The sequence below is a fragment of the Carettochelys insculpta genome, chromosome 14 (genome assembly GCF_033958435.1).
Source record: "Carettochelys insculpta isolate YL-2023 chromosome 14, ASM3395843v1, whole genome shotgun sequence".
NCBI classification, from domain to species: Eukaryota; Metazoa; Chordata; order Testudines; family Carettochelyidae; genus Carettochelys; species Carettochelys insculpta.
In genome coordinates this window covers 2,974,638-3,000,237 of record NC_134150.1, presented here as the reverse complement: position 1 = coordinate 3,000,237, position 25,600 = coordinate 2,974,638, and the positions used below count along the sequence as shown (strand labels likewise).

The 25,600-nt window shown below is 62.7% G+C and overlaps 1 protein-coding gene across 2 annotated transcripts in view; it reads left to right on the top strand.

Annotated features, from left to right (window-relative positions):
* Positions 1 to 18,392, top strand: part of VAC14 (VAC14 component of PIKFYVE complex) — a 160,664-nt gene extending 142,272 nt beyond the window's left edge. Inside the window, exons 16-19 of one of the 2 annotated variants that reach the window (XM_075008450.1) lie at positions 945 to 1,063; positions 3,234 to 3,313; positions 10,701 to 10,851; positions 17,733 to 18,392. In XM_075008450.1, the coding sequence (XP_074864551.1) occupies positions 945 to 1,063; positions 3,234 to 3,313; positions 10,701 to 10,851; positions 17,733 to 17,895 (513 nt within the window). In that variant the 3' untranslated portion in view covers positions 17,896 to 18,392. Of the gene's footprint in view, positions 1 to 944; positions 1,064 to 3,233; positions 3,314 to 5,492; positions 6,206 to 10,700; positions 10,852 to 17,732 lie in introns of those variants that run through there. The other variant, XM_075008451.1, reaches the window with a different exon arrangement.
* Positions 18,393 to 25,600: the final 7,208 nt, after the last annotated feature.

Below are 25,600 nucleotides of genomic sequence, written 5' to 3'. Positions count from 1 at the left end.
TACTCAGCTGTACGAATTCCCTCTGGCTTGAGACTTGGCATGGAGGATCCCGGCCCAGGGGAGACTTCTTCCACCTCACCCCAATTCGTCTGGATATCGTGTGTGCTGTTGTTTTACGATTCCAGAGCCCCTCCTTCCCCGGATAGCGTTCACAGAACCTGAGTGAAATGCAGCCAGTGCTGGGGTGGGAGACCACACTCCAGAGCAATCTGCCAGCCCCCCACAGAACACACCGCCTGTTCTTAGGAGAGCTGCCCGAGGCCCGATTCCCAGCCTACTCCACAAATGCTTGTGTGACTACAGCTGTGCATGAGTTTCACTGGCACCGGCCACAGCTATGCAGTTGTAATTACACGCAACAAGCCAGGGGGATGGAAATGGCCATTTGCATGTATAAATACCCTCGCTTCATGCCCAGCTTTGGGAGTTTATTGGTTCAGGTTGAACCTCTCTCATCTGGCACCCTCGGGGCCTGACTGGTGCCAGAAGAGAGAATTTGCTGGACAGCAGGAGGTCAGTGTTGTCCAGGAGCGTTACCAACATGCCCACTGGGCTCTGAGAAGACAGTTAGGGGCAAATCACAGCTAAATAACAGCACAGAACACTGAGAGCCAGGCCTGGGGGCTGGAAACAAAGTCCATGAGGTGGCGGGAAACTTGGCCACACCCATGATAAGCGGTTGTCCGGCTGACTCAAATCACGCTGGATTATGGAGTTTGCCTGGCCAGAGGGTTCCGGATTAGAGAGGTTAGACCTGCATTGCAGGAGCCCAGGAATCTAGCCCTTACTGTTGCTGCAAGGGACCCCCGGGATCCAGGCTTGGATGGCTGCCCAGTCGAGTTGCCCTTGCTGAGCTAGCCAGCGAGCTTGTGTCTTGGGGCCGGGTGCACAAAGCCATGCCTCTGTCCACGGCGCTAACTCCCGCTTGCTTTCTCTGCCCCCAGGAGAGTCGGAACCTGTTCTGCTGCCTCTACCGCTCCTGGTGCCACAACCCCGTGACAACCGTCTCCCTCTGCTTCCTCACCCAGAACTACAAACACGCGTACGACCTCATCCAGAAGTTGTATCCTTCTTGGTGCTGCCCGGGGCTCTCCCAGGGCCTGGGCGGGGGAAGAGCAGGCTGGTGGCTCTGGTAACATCATGTAAGCCTGTCTAGCTGGTGCTCCTTGGCACCCAAGGCCGCAGCTGAGGAGCCAGCCTTGCCTCTGTTTTCATAACACACGGTGGCAGAGGTAAACGGCCGATTAAGGCTGGCACCTCCCAAGGCCATTTGCCGACCCTGGGGCCGGGAAGGAGCCTTTGAGGTTTGCGCTTTGAGTGACCATCCCATCTGCAAACAGCAGAGTGAGTGACGGCCCCAGGGTGGCAGCTGTCGTTCAGCCAGGTGCAGAGAGGAGCCGGGCAGGGAGACGGACAACCCGCCCTCGGCAGCGGGAGAGGCTGAGCCTGGGAGCTGAGTGCTCGGGCAGCCGCCCAGGCAAGAGTCAGGTGCCGCCCAGCTGATTATTCTGTGCATGTAGCTGCCCTGTGACAGCTGCTCACACCATGCCCAGGGCCGTTCCCCGCTCTTTCCTTTCCTTTGTGCTGGGGCTGCCCGCGGAGTGGAAGGCAGGACTCTCCCTCCGCTCCCAGGCCGGTTGCATCGTGCTCGGCTCCAGCAGTGCACAGCTGATGGCATTGTGCCCAGCCGGCTAATGTAACTGACCTTCATCTCCCATGCCCCTAATCTCAGCTGCATCCCGGGATCCCCCCAGGCGCCGGCGGCTGTGACGTGAGCCGCGTTCCCAATGCTGCTGCTCGCAGTGCTAGGGCTGCTGCAGCATCCGAGTTCCCGGCTGGGACCGGTCCCCGTTTGTGCTGAGCGTTGCTGGAAGGGTCATCATCCCAGGAAGAAATGGAGAGCCTGACACGTGCCCCAGGGCGACCTGTCTGTCCTTAGAGCGCTGGCCGTGCTGCAGAAAGTCTCTCTGGCAGCTTAGGGCTGGGGCCGGGCAGTCGTGTTATAACGTGTGCGTGGGGAGGGTGTGCTTTGAACCCCAAGGACAGAAAACGAGCCTTGTCCCGGTTAGCTCTGGGCCGGGGCTAATCATGGCCGTTCCCGCAGCAGGGGTGGGGCCTCTAGGCCCTGCTCCGCCTGCTGCTCTATTTTAATTTTCAGCGCAAGCACGATCCAGCTGTCACCCCTCCGGGGCGATTCCCAGCTCCCTTTGGCCTCTGTTGCTCAGCTGAATGTTTTGGTGCTTGGTTTAGTTGGCCGGCTCACCCGGATTCTCCAGAGTGCTTCCTTGTTTAGCAAGCCCTGGGCAGAGGCAGAGGCTGAGGGACCCAGACCAGTTCTCTGTGGTTCCCCGTCTGTTCCGTTGATATCACTGTTTATGCTGCAAGTAATGATTAATTCCACGTGCCAGCAAAACACGAAACTCCCTGAGCAGAGGCTTAATCGTGATCTAAACGAGCCCTTCGAATGTAGGCTGAGTTCATCTCAGGAGACGGGAACGCTGGAGTGGACCACAAGAGCCCTGCTTCGGCTCCAGGGGAAGGCTCACTCCTGGTGAAATGCTTGGTGGCCCAGTCCCCATAAACCCACTGCTGGCTTGAGGGGCAGCCTGATTTTCTCCAGTCTTGGAAAGACTCGGTTTAAGGAGCTGAGATTCCAGACTCCCAAGTCACCTCCTTCATCCCGCTGCTTTAAGCTGCAGCCTGATCGTGCGCCTTCCTTGCCCCAGGGTAGATTTCTCATTTGTTCCGCACTTCCTGCGGGAGCCAGCTGTTTGTGGCTGCCCGTGGCGAGGAGGCGAACCCCGACGTGACAGTGAAGTAAGAGCTTAGCTGGGGAGAGTTTGTTCGTGCAAACCAAGAGACGGACGGACGCCCACAGTTCAGTAACTGTTTACTGCCCGTCTCTAGGAAAGACTCAGGGTCACATGTCCAGACAGTACTTATATGCCCCCAGCCAGGTAAATTGCACGCACGTCCTGGTAGCTGGGCAGGGATTTGCCATCCGCCTGTGCAAACGCACGTCCTCTGCAAGCTCTGACCCCGATGGGCTGTGCAGTCCCGACAGATACGCGGTCATCGGGCACATGCATGAAAGCAGCAGGGGGGTAATCCGCTCTGCGTCCTTATTTCCAATGCTACGGTGAAGCAGCTGCTTCTCTGCGGGGCACTTAAAGTCACCGGTGACCAAGGCTGCTGCTCTTTTACCGGGGAATGTCCTTAACAGACATGTCCAGCGGGGACCTGGAGGTGACGGTGGATTTCTTGACCGAGGTAGACAAGCTGGTGCAGCTCATCGAGTGTCCGATTTTCACATGTAAGGATCCTGTGGAGCCCTGCCCTAGCTGGCTTTCTCGAAGCAACGTGTGCATGCACGTAGGGGGAGCGAGCGCCTCGTTCCTATCACGTGTCACGCTCCTCCACCCCAAGCAGCAGGGCTGTCCAGATAAATAGAGCAGAAGTCATGAGACTTCTGCTGCGAGCAACGCAGGACCTCCAAGAGACCTGCCCGTCGGGGACGCGCCGGGTCACTGCAGCGTGGCGGGCGGGAGGGATGGAGCAAGCACCAAATGTAGGTTACCAGTGCTAAGCGCATTGGCGCTGAACGAAGATGAAAAGAACAGAGGGAACCTCTTCCAGATGAGCTTCTTAGAGTCACGTGTCTGGCTAGAGCGTGGAGCCTGCGTGCCCAGGCTGCTGCTGGGAAGGCTGACGCCTGTCCCTTGGAGGGTGTTTGCTAGGGAGCATGAGAGAGCAGCCACGGCTCTGCTGGTTGGGCTCATCTGGCCTAAAATCCACCTGCTGGTGCAGGCGGGCTTGCGGGAGTGTGCACTGAGGCTAATGGTCTGCCTGGGGGTCAGCTGAGCAGCAGGCTCATGGGATGCAGCTCCCCCACGAAAATATATATTTGTCATGGGTTTTGGGCGCACCTGGGGCTCAGGTCACCCCCCTCCCTTTGCCCGCAAACTGACCTCAGCCATACAGCCGATCCCTGGGGGAGGAGGGCAGGTTTGTACCGAAGCAGCTCTCCAGATCACGGACTCCAGCCTGGCGTGTGAGAAGCTCGCGCTGGCACAGGTTCACACCATGTCAAGTCTGGGGCTTGGGTTCCAGATAGGACATTGTTGCGGGGCACGTGTGGTTCAAAATGATGTGCTGTGGGCATTGAGCCTTTAGCTGCGCCCTGGACCGTGAGCTCCGCCTGTGGCACCTTCTCGGGACGGCACGTTGCGCCCGTTTCTGCCTGCCGGCTCCTTGGAGAAGTTCTGGGCCAAGTGTGAAATTTCTGGTCTAAGAGCCCCGGGTGAGTGTCAAGGGAATGAGCACGAACCGGGGAAAGGGAAGGTAAACCGCTTGGAACCGGGTAGGCGTCCCAATGGACGGCACGGTGCGTGGGCAAAGGGGAGCAAACAGCTGCTTGCCAAAGCTGGCAGCTTTGCGGGCTAGTCCCGGCCCTTTGGTGGCAGCAGATGCGGGTTCCAGGTCTGTCGGTGGCCGGTGGTGTAGCACTAGGCGAGTCGGTCGCTCCCAGCTCGCTTTACGCGCCCTGTGCAGCTGCTCAGGGCAAGGTCTCAAGGCGAACAGTGGTGTCTCTGTAGGCTCCCAGTGTCCATCTATGCACAACCCTCCTTTGTTCTCCTCTAGTGGGGATGGGTTCCTTCCTCCGTTTCTTCCTCCCAGCCCGCCCCGCCCGCCCTCTCACTCACAGGGAGGGGCACAGCTCTCCTGCACATGTTACCATCCCCGGCAGGCTGCTGTCTCCCACGCAAGGGAAGGGCTGGGTGCTAAACCACACTGCTGTGACACCAAAGCCGGAGAGAGCAGGACTGGTCCTGTCCAACGACCTGGCTCAGCCAGTGGAGTTCTTCGGAGAGCCAGAGAGCAGCAGAAAGTCTGCTGAGTTACCCCACCTGCTTTTTCCAGCCCTTGTCATTCCTGGAGGGTTCCCCAGCCAGGGCTGCACCAGCTGGACTTGGCTGTTGCTTAACTACCGCCTTGTATTGTGGTCTCAGCCCAGCATGCAACAGCCTGGCTGAGGGGGGGAAATCCCTGCAGAGACAGGTCGCAGGGGAGGCAGAGGTGGGGTTCAGCTTCCCCAGGCACATGCGGTGAAACTGAGGGCTGGACTCCTCCCTGCTGGAGGCCTCAGCTGCTGGAGTCGTGCGGCTAGATGAGAACAGAGGCTTCCGTTTAAAACCCAAGAGAGTTTCTAGCCTTTGGGAACGGGAAGAAAAGAACGAGCACGAGTTTAACCAGCACAGAGATGTCGGCAGAGAGCCTGAGGGAATGGCTTAGAGGGGGCAAACTGCCTGCCTGCCTCACAGCCCGAGCTCTGGTCTCAAGATGATGATGGGTGTCCCAGAGCAGGTGCACACAGGGTATCGCCAACCCCGGCTGTACCCAGATCCAGAATGAGGCCTCTAAAAGCCACGAGACTAGCTTAAAATCCTGCCATTGACGAGTAGCTGGTTGGGGCTTGGTTCCTTCTCTTCCAGTGCAAGCCCTGAGGGTGAGCCCCCGGCGGCCGGTCCAGCTCTTCTCTGCATTCCTGAAGCTAGAAACTCCTTCCGATGGACGCTGAGTCTTGCACAATCCCATGACTCCAGGAGCTGGGACTCCAAGTGGGACCTCGGCCCCCGCACGGGTTGGCAATGCTGCGAGGGCTGCAGCAGCAGCTGTTCCAGTCGGGGGCAGGTGGCACAGAGAGATCTGGAGCAGGGCTGGGATGGGGGCAGCGAGCAGGCCAGTAGGCCAGGGGCTTGTGCCCAGTGCAGGAGTTGAACTGTTGAGGCTTCGCCCTGTCCTGGAGTTCCCTTGCCTCAGGGAGCCGCGGCAGTGGGTTTGGAGGGATCCTGTCCTGCGTCCGGCTGTCACCGCCTCACGGTCCCAGTGCCACGTAGGACCCGGCCCTTGGCTGCATTAAATCCTGCGACACGCTTCACGCAGCAGCTGCAGATGGCCACTTCCCTAGCCGTGCTGAGTGTCCCCTCCCGCCGCCCCGGGGGAGCGGGAGCCCCAGCCACGGCCCCCCTGCCTTTGCAGCACTCGCTGGGAGAGCTCAGCCCAGCTGGGTCCTTCCGGCTGTGCAGCAGCCCTGTTCCGCCTCCGTCCAGGGTCCAGGCTCTGCAGAGCGAGGATCGTGGGACTCGGGACAGGGGCTTGGAGCCAAGAGGCCACACTGCTTGAGCGAGCTCTGCTCACGCTGGGCGATGGGAGAGGAGGGTCCTGTCCCACCGGGCCTGGCGCGGGGCGTCTGCTTTTCTCTTGTCAGTGCATCGCTGGGAGAGTGCCTTAGAACAGCCGGGCCGAGGTCCGTCCTGCCGCCCCTTCCATGGCGGCCTCTGGGTTCGGTGCCCCGTGATGGCTTTACGCGTCTCCGGCTTGCTCAGCGCCTCGAGCAGCGACCGGTGTGCCCAGCTTCTCCCGAGCGCGACCGCTGGCTCACGCCGCCGCGTGGTGAGTGGAGCGGGCGTGGCGAAGGTGTGGGCTGTCCACAGCAAAGCCCGGCGCTCTTGGGACGTAGAGGCTCCGCTGAGCAGCCAGGGTCAGGCGTCAGGGCCGAACGCGCCTCCCGTTAGCTCAGCCGGCCATGCAGCTCGCAGTTGCTGCTGCACAGCTCTGTGCCTGGACCATGACTTCTGGTGTCTTTCCTGCCCTGCTGCTCGCACGCTAGTCCTTATTATGCATCCCTGCCCCAGTCTTGGGTCTCCAGCCTGGGCCCCTGGCTCCACCTTCACGCCCCTCTCCTGCTGGCTCGGTTCCCAAATCTTGCAGCATCCCAGCCTGTTGTCATGGAAACGCTTGTAATGCTGCAAACCCAGGACTGCAGGGCTGGCCTAGCTTGGGGGAGGGTGGGGTCTTAGCAGGTGCTCTGCTAACAGGGCAGAGCAGCTGAGAGGGGTGGGAGGGACCTGCAGCCCGGCTGGCTGGGGGCGGCCTGGCCTGAGACGTCAGCTCAGAGGTGCTGCCGAGGAGCCTCTCGTGCTCCGGCGGGACGTAGGGAGACGCCTGGCCCTGGCTGGGAGGTGAGGGACACAGGGTTGCTCTGGCAAGAGCGATGCCAGGACAGATAGCACCCAGGTCTCCGACTCGCAGTCACTCTCCTGGCTAAGCATCGCTCCTTGGACCCGGCTCTTAGCTAGACCCGGAGCCCCGCCCAGCCAGCCAAGCCCGGTTGGTTGCTGCCTGAAAGGGCATTGACGGTAAAGCCAGTCAGGCGATGCCGGGTAGCTGGCAGCTCGGGCCCAGATCGCAGCCGAGTGCTGACAGCTGCCCGCCCGCCGCTGGTCGGGCTCCCCCGGGCGTCCGTATTGCACAGTTCTAGGCGCGCACGGTGCGAATTGCTGCCTGCGGTAATCTCCCGTCTAGCCCAGAACGGCTGGCTGGTGTGAGGCGCTGATCTCCAGCAGGAGGCGGCCCCTGCCCAGCCGTGCCCGAGGGACTTGCACCCTAACGAAGGTGAAGGACTTGGTTGTTTGCTCTCCCCGCGCCCATGGAGACGGGAGGGATTTGCTTGCTTGACTCATCAACTGCTTGCAGCTCTGAGCTGAAGTGGGGAAGGGCCTGCCAAGATTCCCAGTGCAGTGCTCTGGCTGGGTCAGCCCTGGCGTTTCCTTTCGTTCAGAACGGGTCAGCAGCCTTTCTGCAGTGGAGCACCGAAACGCGACCTTTGGAGCGCCACGTACGGTTTGGGGGGGGCCGGTGATACTTTTTAAATCACTCCTAGTCCCGCTTACGGCAACTTCGTTAATAAACAAAGATGCAGAGCTTTTAGCAGTTAGCGTGGCGGGTGGAAGGAGTCGGCCAGGGTGCCCCTGGGCCCTGCTGCCTGCAGCCCATGCATGGGGCCGGACGGTTCCTGCTCCGACCCCGTGCTCCCGTGGGGGCCCCACTGCTGGGGCTTCGGCTCCGTGCTGCAGCAGGTTCCAGTCCTGGCCTCGTGATCCTGCCTCCTCCCAGGTTGCAGGGAGCGGTGAGTGTGCTGGGGGTTGCCGATCCCTGTTTGAGAACAGCTGCGTCGTCGTGAGGCTTCGGGTGGGCACTCACGGGTGTGGTCGCCTACTTTAAAGGGCTCTCTTGCTTCCATTTGCTAGTTAGTACCGTTTTAGGTAGTTTATTGTAGGTGTTGTGTCTCTGTGACGTCCAAGGGGCGGCTGGACCCTGGGATAAAGCTGAAGTTTGCTGTGCCCCCGGCACAAGGGACTGTGTCTCAGGCTGGCGGTGGTGGCCAGGCAAATGGGTGTGCCCCTGGGGGCTGTGTGGGACAGCATGGCGAGGCTGTTACCATGCCTCCGAAGTGCGAAGGTGAGTGTTGGTGACCTCCCCGTCCACCGAGTCTGCCCAGAGGGGGTCCTCTCGCGCTGCACCGGCTGCCGCAAGCCTGACGCTCAGAACTGCTGCTCCTCGTGAGTGGGGAAGAATTGACATGCAGATTTCTTCTTCCCTCAGCCGCGACGCTTGCTGGGTCCTGTCACGTATGCTGTGCGGTAGCTAGGAAGGGCCATGCCTTGGTCACAGCTGGCCGAGGCTTTGGGGTGTTTCTTTCATGCCAAAAGAGTCCGTGTTGATTGGACAGGCCCCCGAGCCCTCTGCAGGATTTCTGCACTCAAACGGGGTGGGGGGGGTGTAGTGGGGGATAGGTGTGTAGTTCACAGAGGGTGCGGGGCTCCTGCTGAGGGTAACCCAGGTGACACCTCTGGACTGCAGACAGAGGAGGAGGTGGAGCCTGAGGGGTTTGAATTGGAACTGGGAGTTGGGAAGCAGTGAGTCTGGGCTGCGAGAGAGAGAGACAAAGGATGGGGCAAGGCCCTGGCTCAGGGGGCCCCTCAGGGCCTCCTCTCCCCAACGTGGATTGGACTGGCTGCCTCTGCCAGCTGCACTGATTCTTCCGTAAGACGCTGCGTCCTGTCAGCTAATAAACCCGCTGTTCTCCTGCTGAGTGGGAGTCACTCCTACCTGCAGACGGGGTGCAGAGCTTGGGGACCCCTGAACCCCATCACAGGGGGCTGTCATCCCTGAAGGACTCGCTTGATTTCTCCATGCATATGTGCCGTTCCTCCGCAGCGCCCGCTCTGTGGGAGTGCCGTGGTGTGACGCTCTCCTGCAATGCAACTCTGCAAGCGACACCTGGAGTTCCAAGTCCGTCGGGGTCCCACTGCCTCCAGCTCCAATCAGATATGCACCGTGCAAAAGAAAACGGCGGCTTTTCCCCATTGCCGTAGCAGCCGTCTGGCCTTGAATCTGAGTGTCCAGCCTGTCTACACAGGCAGCTGTTCTGCAGCAGCCATGGCCCCTTTAAATTCATAGCATGCTCTTTATCCAAATTGGATCTGGAGCCTGGACAAGCTTTGATTTAATGAAGCCTCGCCCATGAGAGCAGGTTGCCCTTCGTTGGCACCCAGGCAGCTGGAGGTGGGATCTGATCCTCTGGTTGGCATTGTTGACTAAATGGCTTTGATGCTCAACAAGGAATCGAATCTAGCTTCCTGCTCTGAGCTGTGAGGCTGGAAGTCAGAAAACCCACTCTCGCCTCTGCTGAGAGAGGACCGTCCCCTTGGGAGGCTGACCACAGAGGGCTTTTCACGTGACTGCTTTGCAGTGTAGAACTGCATCTCAAATGGGGTAACTGGAGTGCAGCCCATTTGCAAGGTTGCAGGGGATGGCCAAGAAGGGAAAGGGCAACGGGAAACCGTCCAATCAACCGATTCGGGCAGATTCGGCTTCTCAAAGCCGAAAGGAGGGAGGCCCGTGAGCTGCAGACTCCCTCCCTTGGCCTGGCTTCGGTGGCGGGGTTCGTCCTGCAGAGGTTCTGTAGCGAGTTCGTTCTGCTGTGAGGGGCTTTGTAACCGGAGTTCGCCTGCAAGGATTTGGGGATCTGAGCTTGCCTCTCCTGGTGCAAGAATCCAAATGCCGGTCAGGCCTGAGAAACGCCTGCAGTGACGTTGCAGCCAGAGCCAAGAAGGCGGCGGAGCTGCAAGCCCAGGACAAAAGCAGCAGCTTAGAAGGGGAATGCTGGGCCAGCCCTGGGCCTAGAAGGGTGCCCCGACCTGCTGATGCGCTGGGAGATTTTGTCAATTTCGTAGGGGGGAAATTGAGGACCCTGTGCCAGCTGTGGCCCAAGCAGCAAGGCTGCGGCCAGAAGCGGGAGAGGAAGCCTGGTAGAACTGGGATGCGGTTTAAATGGGGCTGGCGGGGGGGGCCACGTTTGAGTCATTGAGTCAGCTGAGAAAAGTGGGTGTGGTGTGGAATTGTCGGTCCGTGACAAGGTTGGGAACCTCTGGCCCAGGAGGGAACAGCTCTTCCTGCCTCAGCCTGGGTGTACTGCTGCCCTGGCTGCAAGCACAGCTGCGTGGGGTGCGGGTGGGGGTGGGGGGGATGACATGCCCAAAGTTTCTGACCATGGCCACTGCCGCGTTGGCAGTAGGGTTGTTTGGAAGGGGCCTCTGCCTGTCACCGCCTGTGCTTTGGAAGCATCACAGCAGAGAACAACAGGCCCCTGGGGACCTGGGCTTCCCGGACCCTGGGAACAGATGAGTGCCTGGCTCCCAGCAGGTGCATTCCTGGGCCTACTGGGAGAAATTTGGGGTGGCTTGTAAAGAAGGACCCAGATCTCTCTGACCCCCGCCGGCTGGCTTGGGGGAGGGTGGGGATGTGTCCGGCTGCTGGACAGAACTCCTCTGATTGCCTGCCTGTTCTGGCCCCAGATCTGCGCCTGCAGCTGCTGGACGTGAAGAATAACCCGTACCTGATTAAGGCTCTCTACGGGCTGCTGATGCTTCTGCCTCAGAGCAGCGCCTTCCAGCTCCTCTCCCACCGCCTGCAGTGTGTGCCCAACCCCGAGCTCCTGCAGACCACGTGAGTTTCACCGGCCACGGGCCACTGGGAGAGAAACCCCCTCCCCTCTCGCTCGGATATGCGGCTGGACCGTCAGCCCTGTGCAGAGACTGCCCCGTCCTCAAGTGCCGAGCAGCAGGCGCTCAGCACCCTTGTGCCCTTTGACTTCCCGCCAGCAGAGGGGGCGTTATCCTCCGGGAACGGGCACCGCCCAGAGGGGTCCTAACTAGAGCTCCCCATGTGGTGTGTGCCAGGCTTGGCGCTCTGCTGCAGAAAGGGCCAGTCGTGCTGTGCTGAGCCCTCCTGGGGCGGTTACAGCCACGCAGCACGGGCCAGGCTCTTGCAGCAGAGGGGCGGGTCAAAGGCTGATCCTGACTGGGGAGAAGATTCGTGGCAGAGGTGGGCGCCTGAACTGTGCTCAGCCCTGGGGCACGCCAGGCAGATGGTATTTAGCGTGGCAGCTGCTCTCTTTCATGCAAAGCCAGGGCCCGACACCCAGCTGTCTCCAGCAGCATGGAGCAGAGCGTGTGGGCTCCTGGGGCTGCCCTTACTGGGGGGGGGCGTGGATGGGCAGAGGCAGGTGGTTCTAGCCGAACGGTGGCTGTGACGCTCCCCTTCCGGATGTGCCCAGGCACCTCTGCCCACTGCAGCCCTGGAGGGCCCAGGCAGCCTGATACGGGTGGGTCTGGGGTGTGACAGCATGGGGGGCAACTTGGCAGGCCAGGCAAATCCCTCCTCTGCGAGCAGCCTGGCTCCCAGCCGCCCGCCCTGCTCCGGCCAGGGCTGGGAAGCCGGGGGTCCAGCCGGAGGCTTCCCCCCTGCGCGCGCCGCGGAGGGCTCGCTCGGCCGTGCCTATATTTGGCAGCCCTCGGAGGGCTGCGCCTCATCCACAGGCATTTGGCATCCGGGATGGAAAATTTCACTGGCGGGGTCGCCATGGCAACCAGCAGAGAGCCCTGGAGACGGTTGACGCGGCGCAGCTCCCGTCGGCTGCCCCGGCTGGCTTGGAACGGCTCCTGGGAGCCTCCCCACGAGTGACCTGCACCGGCGCCTCCCGGCCTCCGACGCCTCTGCCCCTCAGGGTCCGGCCGGCTATTAGGGCTCCGGCCTTTCCGCTCGCTTACCAGCAGTCGCCTGCCTGGGGTCCACCTGCTCCCTCCTTCCCCCCGCACCCCCCTCCGGGCAGCACCCGGCCCCTCGGGGCGCTTGGATCTGGTGACGGGGGATCTTGGGCTGCAGGCTCATAAATCCCCGAGTGGCTGTAACTCTGCAGGCTGCTTAGTGAGCTCATCAGCCCGAGTGCGCCTCTCCGGCTGGGCCCCCGGGGCTGGCCCTGTGGCCTGGTGGGCGCCCTCCAGCAGGACTAGCCTGGCTGCTTTGCTCCCCGGGCTTGCCCAGAGCCGCCCGGTGCTGATCCCTGCTGGAGCAGCATGTGCCCTGTGAGGTCGGGGAGAGGGAAGCTGGGGCCTGCCAGGGACTCCAGTCCTTGCGGTTGATTTTCTGTGATCAGACCAGGGCCAGGTATAAAATATCCTAGGCCTGCAGCCTCCTCTTCCTCTGGCTCGGGGGGGGAGGCTCCTAGGGCCATCCCCGCCCACCCCATCCCTCTCTGTTCAGCTGGGCGGGGATGCGGTGGGGAGTAGCTTTTTCAAAGCCCTGCTGGTCCGTCCCTTCTGGAGACACCAGAGGCTTATCCCTCCTCCGCCGGGCCAGGGGGACGAAGTTCCCAGGGGTGCAGAGCGCAGCTCCTGGCCTCCTAACCGGCCCCGTGGCAGGCTGCTCTCCAGAGCCTGTGCGCTCAGGAGCAGTCACCTCTGTTTCCCGCGAGAGGGTGTTTTGGGGGAGCAGTTACATTTGTGTGCGTACCGGCCGGGGGTGGGGCGGGGGGAGTCCCCGCCCGTGGCCCCTGCCTGCCGGGTGTGCGGCGCGATCAGAGCTGTCAGACAGGCTGAGCATCTGATTAACCGTGACCTACATTCTGTTACACGGTGAAGCCCACTTCCAGAACGGGCGAGACCAAAGTGCCCTCCCGGGGGGGAGCCAGCAAGGGCCGGAGCGAGCCCCGGGGGAGAGGTCCCAACCCACCAGCTGGCGGGTTTTCCAGCTCCTTTGTGCTCCTCCGCTGGGCCAGATCTCCTGGTCCAGGTCTCCCTGTGTTCTTCCCCGGCTGGGAATTTCCCTGTGTTCCCCAGCCCGGCCATCACTGAGCCTTGGGATAATCTCTTAATCCAAGAACGGGGGTCGGCCCGGGAGCGATGCGTGTCTCTTCTTGTCTGTTGCAGTCGTGGCACCCTTGCACTAGACAGAGACGAGAGGCTGTCCCTGCCCCCACAGCTTGGATTAAATGAGACAAAGGGTGGGAGGGTAAACTGAGGCAGCGCAGCATGCGTCCCCGCCCGTCACAGCTGGCCTCAAGCCAGCGTCCTACCCTTTAGCCCCCACTGTGTCTCGCGGTTCCTGAGCTTTCTTCAGAGAAACACCCAAGTCCGGAAAGAGCCAGCCAGGAGCTTGCCTAAACCCGAGAGTTTTCAGCGTTCGCAGCCGCTGCCTGGCGGCTTAGCGCCCTGGCCTTGCTGCTCAGAGCCGGCGGGCGCTCACGAGCGCCGTGGCCTGCGTGAAAGGGAGCCACGCTCCTTGTCAGCTGAATGTCTCCAAATCTGGCAGCAGAGCGAAGGTACCACGCGTGGGGGAGCTGCACCCCATTCTTCATCTCAGCCCATCTGCGGGGGCCAGCCACCTGCGCCCACCTTTGAACAAGACGGGACCCAGGGGATGGCGTGGTCTCCGACCACGAGGCAAAGATCCCCAACCCCTGGCTGTGTGGTTCCCAACATGGCTTCCACAGAGCAAGCAGCGCAGGGAGAGCCGGTGGGGTCCCTGGGAGATCAGCCGTGGAGGGGGACACCCCAAGATCTGTGGGGTGCTGCCTGGCAGAACAGGGCCTAGGCAGGGCGCTTGGCTCAGCCTGACGGGAGCGGTAGCCGAATAGCAGTGCCTGTTGGTGCTCCTTCGTGGGGGCGCCCCCCCACCCCTCCAGTGCTGACCTCCCTCCAGACTCGCACCTCGCTCCCCGCCCCCTTGCCCAGCCCTAGGGGCTGAGCACAAACAGGAAAGAGGCTCCGATTCAACAGGAGAAACTGGGCCATTGGGCAGGTTCTCTGCTGTGTGGCAGACAGGGGTGAGGGAATGAAGGGTTAATCCTTGGGGGAGCTGGGGGGGGCTTCCCTTTCTGAGCTCCTCCGCCAGGCCTGGCGCTTCCTGGCTTTAGAGGCCCCTGCCGGTCCCAGGAGCCTGCAGCCCCTCGAGTAATTCTCAGCCTGGAGCTCCCCTCCACTTCCGGCCCCGTCCCCCTCCCCCCGGTTAATCGCTCTGCGTCTGGAGCTGGAGGTTGCTGAATGCCAGGCTCTGTAGATTGCCCAGGCGGCCGGGCAGAGCCCCCTCCTCCTGCAGTGTCTCCACGCAGCCATCCTGGCGTGGTGGGGGAAGCCGAGCCCACAGGCCGCCTCTCCGCTTTGCTCCCGGTCGAGCTCCAGGAGAGAAACGCTCTTTCTGACCCGGCCAAGCCACGCTGCGAGTCCAGCTTCCGAAGCAGGAGCCGGGGCGGGGTTCCCGGCTGGCTGGGAGAAGGCCTTAAACACCAGCCGTGCACGCTCCCTCCTGGCCCTGGGCGGGCCGAGCGCTCCACGGCTATGCAGGCCCCGACCCGTATCCTGCAGGGTGCTCGGCTGGGGGCTGGCAGGAGGGGGGTGCCCCCCACCTCCAAAGATGAGTTTCCAAGCAGCTGGGCCAGCCTCTCCCCGGGGCGAAGGCCCCCCACTTGCCCGGAGCTCTCTGGTGCCCCGCTGGGGGATGGGGTGCGTACGCAGCATGGGAGAGTCTAGCCAGGACCTGTGAGGATTTCGTGGCACACCCCGAAGGCTGGCCAGGACATCTCTCCCTCGCCTCACTGCTGCGGCGGGACCAGTGGGCCCCGCTGGCCGAGCGCCGTGATCAGGACCCCGAGGCCCAGGGCTGCCACACGCCATGGAAAGCCTTGGCGGAGCTATGTGGGAGGAGATGGGCTGGAGCGTCGGTGTGGGCCTGCGTTACCCTCCTCTTGTCCCTGCTCGTCTGCTTGGGTCGCCCGTCCTTCGGCGCAGGGCCGTCCAGCACCCAGCACAGCAGAGCCGGGGAGGGCCATGGCCCTGGAAGCAGAAGAGCAGAGGGTGCCCAGCTGGATGGCCGGGACTCGGTGGAGTAGCGCGGGTCGGCTCCGGCGTTAGGGTGTTGGCAGGTGAGGTGTGAGGGGAGCTCCGGGCTGAGAGCTCCTCCGGGGGCTGGTATCAGAGAGGAGCCGTGTGAGGCTGCAGGTTCGACAACAACAAGAAGTCCTGGGGCACCTCATAGACTAACGGATACTTTGGAGCATGAGCTTTCGTGGGCAAAGACCCACTTCATCAGATGCATGATTGGGGGTGGGGTTTCAGAGGGGTGTTTAAAGAGGGGGGTCCCAGTAAGAGGAAGGGCCAGAGCTGACAAGGTCTAGTCAGCAAGGTGGAAATGGCCCAGTATCAACAGGACTTATCAAAAGAGGAAAAAAACAAGTCAGATCAGACAGGGGGCTGTGAGCCTTTGTCAGAGTCTGATGGGGAGGTATTAACGCCCAGAGCAGAGAAGCTGCCGTTGTAAGCTGGGAGCCACGCCCAGCCTCCGTTTAATCCTTGGTTAATGGAGTCAAATTTGCAAATAACTCAGGGGGCTGCAGGCTCCTGGGACCGGCAGGGGCCTCTAAAGGTAATCTAGCCCTGTGCTCAGGGCGGGACTGCGTCTTCTCTAGCCCAGGCCGGACGGGGTGCGGGGGGGGTGTTGTCTAACTGCTCTCCAGCGATCCCACAACCTCCCCAGGCAATTTATTCCAGTGTTTAACCACCCTGACAGTTGGGGAACTTTCCCCTCATGTCAAGCCCGTTGCTCCTCGTCCTGTCCTCAGAGGCCCAGGAGAAGAGTTTTTCTCTCCGCTCCCTCTGATGTCCTTTTAAGTCCCCGCTCGCCCCTCTCTCTCTCGCAGCCCACAGGAAGTGCTTGTCTCTCGGGTGTGGGAAAAGCCACCGTGGTGGCCCCCGGGGCAGCCGGCGCTGTGTCGGCAGGAGAGCTTCCCCGGCTGCTCGCGCAGGAGGAGCGGGAGGCTTTTCGGCTGAGTCAGACGGGTCCAACCAGACGCTCTTCTTTCCATGGGGCTGCACTGGAACAAGCGGGTGCCTCTGCGCTGGCGCCAGGGCCTCTGAATGGGAGCCCTAAGTGGGCTGGTCAGTGAGCTGACAGGGACTGAGTGGTGCCCACCGAGTTATCGGCACAGGCCTTGCTCTGCCCTGGGCACCTGCTACGATTTGTACCTGAGAACAGGGGTTTCCCGCCTCCCATCGTCTGGCTCCCGCCTCGCACCTGGCCAGGCTCCCTCCTGCCCAGCAGAGCTGCATGGCACCTCAGACCCTTTCCCCCTCCGGTGCACACCCAGCCTGGGCAGACTGTCCCACCCTGACTCTTCCCCTGCGGCAGCCCCCTCTTGCTGTCTCTCACGGGCTGCATCTGGGCTCTGTCCCTGGCTCCGAGCCGTGTGTTCCCACCTGCGTCTCTCTCCTGCACCCTCTCCTCAGCTCGGGATGTGAGAGGGGAGGGGACGTGGCTGAGCTCCCCACGCCCCCCCCCCGGGCGCCCTTGGCATCGCTCGTCCCATTTGCCGTGGCGTGGGAACTGGCACTGGCTGCGGGGGCTGAGAGCGGGTGGGCCGCGGACAGCCGGGGACGGGGCGAGCGTGTGTCTGCCTGTCCCGTTGAGCAGGGTGAGGGGAGCTCAGGGGCCTGGCGGCGGGGGGACGTGCAGCTGCAGCCATCCCGAGGCAGAGGTGGCTGGTGCGTGCTCCATCCCAGGCAGGGCTTGGAGAGGAAAGCGGGGTGCAGTGGGACAGGCGTGGGGGCAGAGGAGCCTGCAGGGCAGGGGCTGTGGGGGGAGAGCTTGGAGAGGGTATGGGGCAGCAGCCTGGCTGAGTGCGATGGTCCCTTAGGCCAGTAACTTCCCTGGCACTGTGCAGCCCCGGAGCCTGCCCCCTTGCCAGGGCCCAGCGCAGGCAGGATGGCCGGCGCCGCCGTCCCAGGGCACTGACCTGGCGAGCAGCTGGCTGCTCCGCTGGGGCAGAGCCTCCCAAACAGGAAATGCCTCGCAACGGGCGGCGGAGCTGGGCTCTGTAATGCATCCTGCACGGCCCGGGGCCTGGAACGGCCGCAGCTCACCGGCCCCCAGCCACGGCGAGCGATGCATGCTGCAAACGGCTGGGCCGAACGCTGCAGGCCTCACCCCACCCCCAGCCTCTTCCGCTGGGCTCGGGTGCCCGCCTTTGACGTCCCAGCCTGGAGGCCCAGCTCTGCCCGGAGCACGAGTGCTTGTAGCAGGGGGCCAGCGCTGCCCAGCTGTCGTCCTCGGCCCGAGGCAGGGGAGATTTGCCTCTCACCCCTGCTCCACCGACAGGCCGGGCGCTGAGCGAGATCTTCCCACCCTCGGGGACAGCGTGTTCCAGGCCCGTCCTGCTCTACGCCACCCGGGCCGGCCCCGCTGCGGTAGATCCAGGCGCCAGGGCCTCTGCTCGCCCCTGCGCGTGGCCAGGTGTTCACAAACATAGGGCCGGGCAGCCCCTCGCTGCGGTGGTACCAGGGTCGTCCTCTCTGGAGCCTTCCCAGCACCCAGGCAGCTCTTGGCCGGCTCCAAGTGGATGTCTGAGCATCTCCCTGCCACCCGGGGCACGGAGGGCTTTGCAGGGGCTTGTCCAAGGGTCCTGCCCCTGGGGCAGGGCGTGCCGGGGTGTGGTGTCCCTGTGAGCTGCATAGGGGGAGCTAGGTCGGCTCACCTCCCTCTCTGCTCCCTTTCCCCAGGGACAGCACGAAGGCCGCCCCGGGCTTCAAGAAAGTGGCCGCCCCCAACATCGACTACGTTGAGCTGCTGCAGCACTTTGAGCGTGTCCAGAACAAGCACCTGGAAGTGAGGCACCAGCGGGCCGGCCGGGGAGAGCCCCCCGACCGAAGGGTCATCCTCTGAGCAGCAGCCGCCGGGGGCGAGGCTGGACACTGACCGGGGGCAGGGGTGCCAGCGGTACTGGGCGGCAGGCGGGCATTCCATGGCCTCTGATCAAGGGTGGAGGGTGGTGGGGAAGGATCATCGGAGACCGCCCCGGCGCCCTGCACCCCTCTGCACCAGTTTGGGGGAAGCGGTGGGCGGGGCCAGCAGAGCCACTCCCCCACCCTGGATTCTCACACCAAGGCAAGCCACCTCCGCCTCCCTGGCAGCCGTCAGCGGGCGGCCCAGCCCTGCCAATAGGGCGCGGGGGGGGGTGGGTTATTTCCACTACCTCCGTGCTCCCGGCCCTGGGGGCTCGCATTCCTGCGCGTGCATTGCTCTGCCGCTCGTGGCCCCGCCCGGCTGTTGCACGCGAGGAAGGGACGTGCTGGGTGTGTGCATGGAGAGGAGGGGTTTCACTCCCGGCCCGAAGAGAGTTGCACCACTCTGTGCTCCCTCCTTGGAAATAAATGAATGCTGGCAGAGTCCCGGCCTGGCGTCGGCTGCTGCTTGGGGGCTGCCACCCTCGGCCCTTTGGAGGAATGGAGCCCCTTTCCCGGCCGCTCCCAGATTTGCCCCAGGTCTGCCATTTTCCCCCCATCACTGGGGCGACACCGCGCTCCTTCCCCAGGGCACGGGCTGGGCGGGGGGTTCCTCCTCGCCAGCCCATGCTGAGCTCACAAGGGACACCTGCAGCTTGAGTAGCTGTGACGGGGCCAGCTCAGGCCCCGGGGCAGGCCGGGATCAGTGCCTGCCTCCCGCAGGGTTCCTGCTGCGGGGCCAGAGCCAGCCAGCCGCAGGCGACCTGCGCGCCGCCATCGTCCCGCGGCTGTGGCCTCTGGAGTGGAGGCGCAGGCTGCAGGGCCGGGGAGGTCTTCCACCGCGGAGGGACCGCCGTCTCCCCGAGCGATGGAAGCTGCAGCCGCCCGAGGGGGAGGTGAGATTGGCAAATTATGGTGCCCAGGGGCACTCGATGCCAGCCTAAACCAGGGCCGGTCAATAGTTTCCAATGGGGGGCACCAAGGATTCGCTTAGTGCCGCGACCTTCACAGAGAAGGTGTGGGGCCGGGGTGAGGTTGGGTGCAGAAGGGAGTTCAGGGTAGCCTTGGGGGGCAGGAGAGGATTCTGACCTGGTTGTGGGGTGTAAGAGGGGGTACGGGGTCTGTGAGGGGGTTGCGACCTGGGGCAGCTGTGCAGGAGTTCGGGCTGTGGCCCAGGCAGGGGTTTGGGGGACAGTCTGGGAGGAGGGGTGCAGAAGGTTTGGGGTGTAATCTGAGAGTGGGGGGAGGGGGGGGGCGCCAGCTGCAGGCTCTGGCTGGAAGGCCGTTACCTTCAGCAGCCCCAACCAGCAGAAGATTCGACAGGGGCCGCTCCGTCACACCCGGACCGGTGCAGAAGGAGCCTGTTGCCCTGTGACCCAGGCTGGGCCACAGCAGTCGGGAAAGGCCACGTGGGACCCCCTTGACTCCTGCCCCAGCACGGAACAGTGGAGTCAGCCCCCAGCAACTCCGCTCTACAGGGCCGTGGTCCGTGGTTGCCTTCCGCAACCGAGCTGTGCGAGGCTGCCAAGGACCTCGTCATCCTCACGGTGCCGCCTTCTCCTCTGAGGCGAGACAGGGCACCGTGCTGGGCCTCAGCCGGAGCCGTGAGACCCTCAGCGCGTCCAGACGCAAGCAGTCACAGTCAGTGCAGGCTCCTGGCCAGTGGCCGGACTGGGCCCCCTGGGTGCTTCACCAGGGTCAGGGCCAGCGCTCCTGCTCCAGCCTGGCATCAGTGGCCGCAGCTTCAGGTGTGTCTCCGACCCCTCACGGGGGGGTGGGGACTAGCACTTGCCAGGCAGGTGCCAGCCTTGATGCCATCGGCACCCACCACGCTGGGAGACCGGACACCACAAGACCCACTCAGTGGTGAGGGCAGAGAATCGGACCAGCTCCCACCTAGAGCCTCGTCCAGTGAGGCGGTGACGGGAGCGTGGACAGCCCTAGCCCACAGCCAGCTGCTAGGGGCGGGGATCCCAAAACCGGGGATCCATGTGGAGGAGGTCGCTGAGATGTCCGACCCCATGGGGGACATTCTCACCCCTTCTAGTCCCTCCCTTCTCAGCAGGAGCTCCTCACTGCCTGTGTTCCTCACACTGGGGGCAGTGGAAGAGGTGCCTTGGGCTTTTCTTCCTGGTTTTTCCCTAATACTGTAAGCCCAGGGCCAGCCTGGGGCTCGTCCTAGATCTGTGGGTCCTCAAGCTCATAAAGAAACTCCATCCTTGACTTGACGGGTGTTTGAATAACACCACCCCACGGCAGGTCACTCGGGTTTGTGCTGCACCCGCATCACCCTCCGTTCACAGTCCTTCCCTTCAGCCCATCAGCCGCCCCAGGCCTGGTGACCAAGCGCATGGCCGTCGTGGCGGCATTTATATGCTCATGTCAGGTGCATGTTTCCATACCTCGACACCTGGCTAATCAAGGGCTGCTCCAAGGTGGAAGCATAAGTGACCATCACAAGTGCTAACTTCAGCAACTTGGGCCTTCTCCTGAGTGTGCAGAAATCAGCCCTGTCCTCCGTTCGGGGGTAGAGTCCATCGGGGGCAGTTTTGGATGGTACGAGGTTTTGAGCAAATTGATGCCACCGGAACGAGGAATAACCCAAAACTTCTGGGGGGACACGATGGACTCTACCTACGCTGTGCAGCACGCCAGACCATGGCTTCGACCTGTTTGGGTCAGACTAGACAAAGTTATGGCCCTACCTCAACTAGTTCTCTAGTCCCTCCGGTGGCGGCTTGAGATGCAGGCAGCGCGGGTGGGTATTCTCTTTGCCACACCACAGCCATCCCTCTCGCTGGTGATGGACACATCAGCATTTGGGTGGGGTACGCATCTCAGCGACCTCAGAGCTTCTGGTGCCAGGGGCGCTCTCTTGCCATATCAGTGGCAGAGAGCTGAGCGGAGTCCTCCTGGCCGGCCAGACCTTGCAAGCTCTTTCTCTTGGCGGTTTGCTCAATAACGAGTAGGACGTCTTCGTGTCACCTTCCCACGTGTGAGTCCATTGACGGCTGATTCTGGAGCCACAGGTGTTGGTAGTTGTTGGAGGGGCACGGGGCAGTTTCTCCCACTCTTTTTCTCCACCTCCCCTCGACCACACTGCAGTGGGATGTCTCCAATTGCACCACCCCGTCACGGACTAACCCTCTCCGCTGGGCACAGTCCTGGGCTAGGTTCTGCCAGGAGTCGACACCGATGCTGCACTTCTGCATGCGTGCCTTCAGCACGTCTCTTATTTTGCTTCCTCTGGCCCCCAGCGCTTCTCTCCCAGGCGCGAGGAAGCCCTTTGACTGTGGGTTGGATCCCTCTACACCTGGCTGGAGGCCTGGTACCTCTCCACGTGTAGAAAGAGCTGGCAGACGATCTCCGCAGGTTCTGTCGTGGCCGGGAGTGGTTCATCAGCCCGGATGTCATGAATACCATCTTGCAGCAGTGAGGATTTCCCCAGACCGATTTGTTGGCCACGCAAGGCAACAGGAAGGGACTGCAGTTTTGTTTTCCTGAACCACAGCCTGGGCTTCGTCTTAGACATGCTGCTGCTTCTCCGGGTGGGACAACTCTTGTGTGCCTTTCCTCCCAGCTGCCTTGTTCCCGCCGGCCTTGGGGGGAAGGAAAATCACCTCGGAGGGTGTTTGGGCTTCTCTCTCCCAGCCTTTCCCTAGCCCTTGTCACCCTGGGATCTGAGCCTCCCATGTGCTGCTGGAACCCCCATCCCTAGCGCTCCTGGAAAGCCAGGAGGTGGTGTCAGACCCGTTCCAGTGCTGGGGCAGACTGGGGAGGGCCCTCAGGGATGAGGCCTCCCCCACGGCGCTCCCCTTAAGGGCCATACAGGGCAGCTGTGGTGGAGCCAGGAACTGCCCCCGAACCCCCCTCCCCCCTTGCCATTCACAGGCCTCACCCCCCACATCCCTTCCCCAGACGCTGCCTTGGCCAGAGTCTCTCCTGAGCGTGCACCTCTGCTCCGCTCCCCAGGCGGCGCTTGCAGAAGCTGGCCCAACCCCTGCCAAGGGAGAGCAAAGGGCGCCCGGTTGTACCTGTGTCCCCCTGCCGCCTCCGCCAGCCAGGCTGGGCGACTTCCCCCTCCCCTCGCGGGAGCCTGGCTTACCCGTGGGGAGAGGGGCTGGCTCGGCGCGCCAGTGGGAGCGGAGCAGCCTTTGGAATAACCCTGTTCTGTGCCGGCGTCAGATGGGCTGAGCCGGAGCCAAGCTGCCCTGCTCCGGGAGGGGTCAAACCTGAGCTTGAGAACGGCCCAGAGCTTAGCACGGACCGCAAGGGCCGGGTTCCAGCTCCGACCCCGCCGGATCCCTCCTGCCCCAGCTCCAGGCCTGAGCATGGCCCCTGGGGCCGGCCACCGCAGCCAGCCCCAGCCAGCCAGAGCTGAGGCTAAGTACCGGCGCTGAGCGGGCAGGCCCCATGCATTCTCGCGGCCACCATGTCACTGAGATGGGGCCAGGCCTCCGCCCACGGCAGCACTCAGTGTGAGGAGGGCTGCCCACGGGTGGCTGGTCCCTGGGGCAGGGCACCCCATGGGGCAGGCAGCTGTCAGGCCTGGCGTACCAGGCTTTGATGAGCGCTACCTGTGTGCCACAGGGCCTAGGCTGGTTGTCTCTGACCTTCCCCCCTGCCCCTCCCTGTGTTGCCAGTGGGTGAGTACCGGCAGCCCCCCAGCTGGGCCCTGCACACTCTGAGCCCTCAGCCTGGCTTGGCTGGGGGGGGCGGTGACCAGCGTGGAGTGGGAGCCTGCCCCATGGCAGAGCAGCCTTGGCCCAGCCTCCTGTGCCCTCGTTGCCGGGGCCGCCCGTCCCTTGCGTCATGTTTCAGGGCAGCTGCCCTGGTGTCCTCCACTCTGGTGTCCTGGCCATCACCTTGCCTGGGCAGAGACCTCTTCTCTCCCTGGCTACCTGGCAGCTCCCGGCCCACCTTGCTGTCCCTTCGTGGCCAGGCTGCCTGAGCAGACCAAGGGTCGCCTGCAGCTGTCTCCTCCAAGGCTGTCAGCAGCATAATTGCCTGCGCGTTTCATGTACGGTGCAAGCGTGTGCACTCGTAGGGTGAAAGCGGGGCAGAAAACCAATACCGAGCCCACACGCGGGCTGAGATGGTTCCCTGGGGCTCTTTCCAGGTCACCTCCCCATCCACTCTCGGGTCCAACTCAGGCTCTTTATCCGGAAGGCCTGGCTTTGTGTGCTGGACTCCGGAGAAGCCGCTCCGAGGCAGTGTGCGCGGCCTCTCTGGGACTGTCCCCAGCCATCCACTGACCTTTAGCTCTTGGTGGACTGTGGTCCCTCTGCTCTGTGGAATTACATCCCATCCCTGGCCCACAATGGCACGTGAGCTGGCGTGTCCAGGATGTTTCAAGCAATTACTGTGTCTCCACATACCCATGGCCACACTGGCTCAGACCGGAGGTCCGTGTAGTGCCGTGTTCTGTGTTCCGACGGTGGCCAATGCCAGGTGCCCCAAAGGGCATGAACACAAGGGGGCAGTTGTTATGTGATCCCTTGCCCACTCCCAGCTTCTGCCAAGCAGACTTAAGGAGATCCAGGGCAGGGGGTTGCAACCCGGCCCCTCCTGGGTAATAATCAGCCTCTGAGAACTGGCCTCCAGTTTTGACTTTCCCTCCTATCAGCGAGGTCCACAGATGAACGATGCCCTACGTGCAGAAATTACTTCCTACTGGCCTTTGAAACCTGCTGCTTGTTGGTTGTATGGAGTGATAACGAGAAGCGCAGGGGGTCACCGGACAACCCCCGAGAGATCGATTTCCTGCATCTTTACCAGACGTGGCAAATCCAACTTCGGGAAGTGGAGGTGAGCCCTCAAGATAAGCAGATACGGTGAGACCATCAGTCCAGCCCCTTCGCTTATGCTTGAGTGACCTCCCCAGTGAAAAAGCTGGGCTCTGGTGGGGTACCTGGGCCTCCCATTTCCATAGTATCTGAGCTGCTCCCACCCTTACGCTCAGTGTCCCCGTGGCCTGGCCGAGCCCTTGTGCCTATTGGGCGGAGAAGGAACTAAATGGGTGATCAACTGAAGGTGCTTTTGAGGCCCTCAGCCCAAGTGAGTGACTTCCTAATGCCTGCATAGGGCAGAGCAGGGACTTGAACCTATATCTTGGACTGGCGCCGTCCCCCTGAACCCCCTCTCCTCCCAGCAGTTGGCCCTGGGCAGCTGTTAGGAATCTAGCCTGCTCCCGGCCCCTGGGAGGCAGGGCGGGCTGCATCGGTCCTCAGCCACCGAGGGGGGGTGTTGACACAAGCTAACCCCTGGGCCCTGAGGTGTTTGGCCAAGCTGCTGCTGGCTGGAGGTGCCTTTTCTGAGCGCTATCCAGCTCCACCAGGCAGCGGTGGCCTTTTCGGCTCCGGCTCCCACTGTTTGCTCTGCGTGCTCAGACCTGGGGCTGCTTCAAGTTGCTATAGTGACTGAATGGGCAGAGATTTAAGAGGGGGATTGAATCAACTTGCTCTCTGCAGCCTCCCGCCTGGGCTGGCAGGAGGGAGGGAGAAATCCTGGAGCTCAAGCCTCTCACTCAGCTCCCCCCTAAGAACAGCAACAGCTGCCCCACTAGTGCCAGGGCGTAACTGTCTGCCCCTGGCTCTGCCCCACACTGAGTGCCCCTAGATCCCAGCCAGGAACAACTCTCCCATCTCTCCCTAGAACAGCCGCCTGGCAGGGTCTTGCTCTTGGGTTTTTAGTCCTGGGCTTTTCCAGGCCAGCTCAGCCCTTCCTCTGGGTCCGAGCCCTGGTGCTTCCACCATCCTTTCTGGTGGGGGGAGGTGGCTACTTGAGGGGTGCTGGCTTAAGTCCTGTGCTGGCATCCAACCAGGAGGGGAGAAGAGATGGACAAGGCCGTGTGGCGCCAGAGAGAAAATGCCAAGGCAGGGCTTTCCCGGGGGCTGGGAATCTACATTCCCCCAGTGCAGGGCCTAGCTCCTGGCCACAGGGCTTTGCATTTCGTTCGAAGAAGAGTTTTCCCAGAACCAGCTGCTCTGGTCTTATGGAAGTAGCAGCCCCCAGCTGGGCTCTGAAGTGCCCAGAGGCCTGGGAGGGGGTCTCTGCTGGTCTGTTGGCTCATGTCATTGTAAATGGGGAGCTGGCCCCACCGCTAGATCTGGGCCCAGGACTAGTGAAGGGGGCAGAAACAGACTCCAGCTTTCACCCCCAACCAGCCTGTGCTCTCGGGAGGTAGCATGGTGCGGCTGGAAGCTGGGGTGCCTGGGTTCTTGGTTCTCTCCATGGTGGATCCAGAGCAGGGCCTGCCGTGCCGGAGAGCTGAGGCAGAGCACGGGCCCAGCCGGATCCCTGCCTCTTAGGTGTTGGTTTTGATTACTTGCTCCGCCGGCTGGACCTCGCTTAGAACACGACCCCGAACCCGGGCCCTGGCCCAGAACCAACTGCCCCAGAGCTCTGGCTCCCAGCTGCCTCTCCCCCGCCGGCGGGGCCTGTTTAGTAGGTCCCCTAGTTTCGGCCCAGTGCAATCCGCCCTCTGGGCACTGGCTCCTCCTGCTGCAGCAGGCACCAGGCTGGGCAGCCTGCACCCTGAGGGGCTGTGCTTCCAGGGGGGTCCCCCCTAAATGGGCACCAGGCCGGGCAGCCTCCACCCCGGGGGGCTGCGCTTCCAGGGGGCTCCCCCTTAAATAGGCACCGGC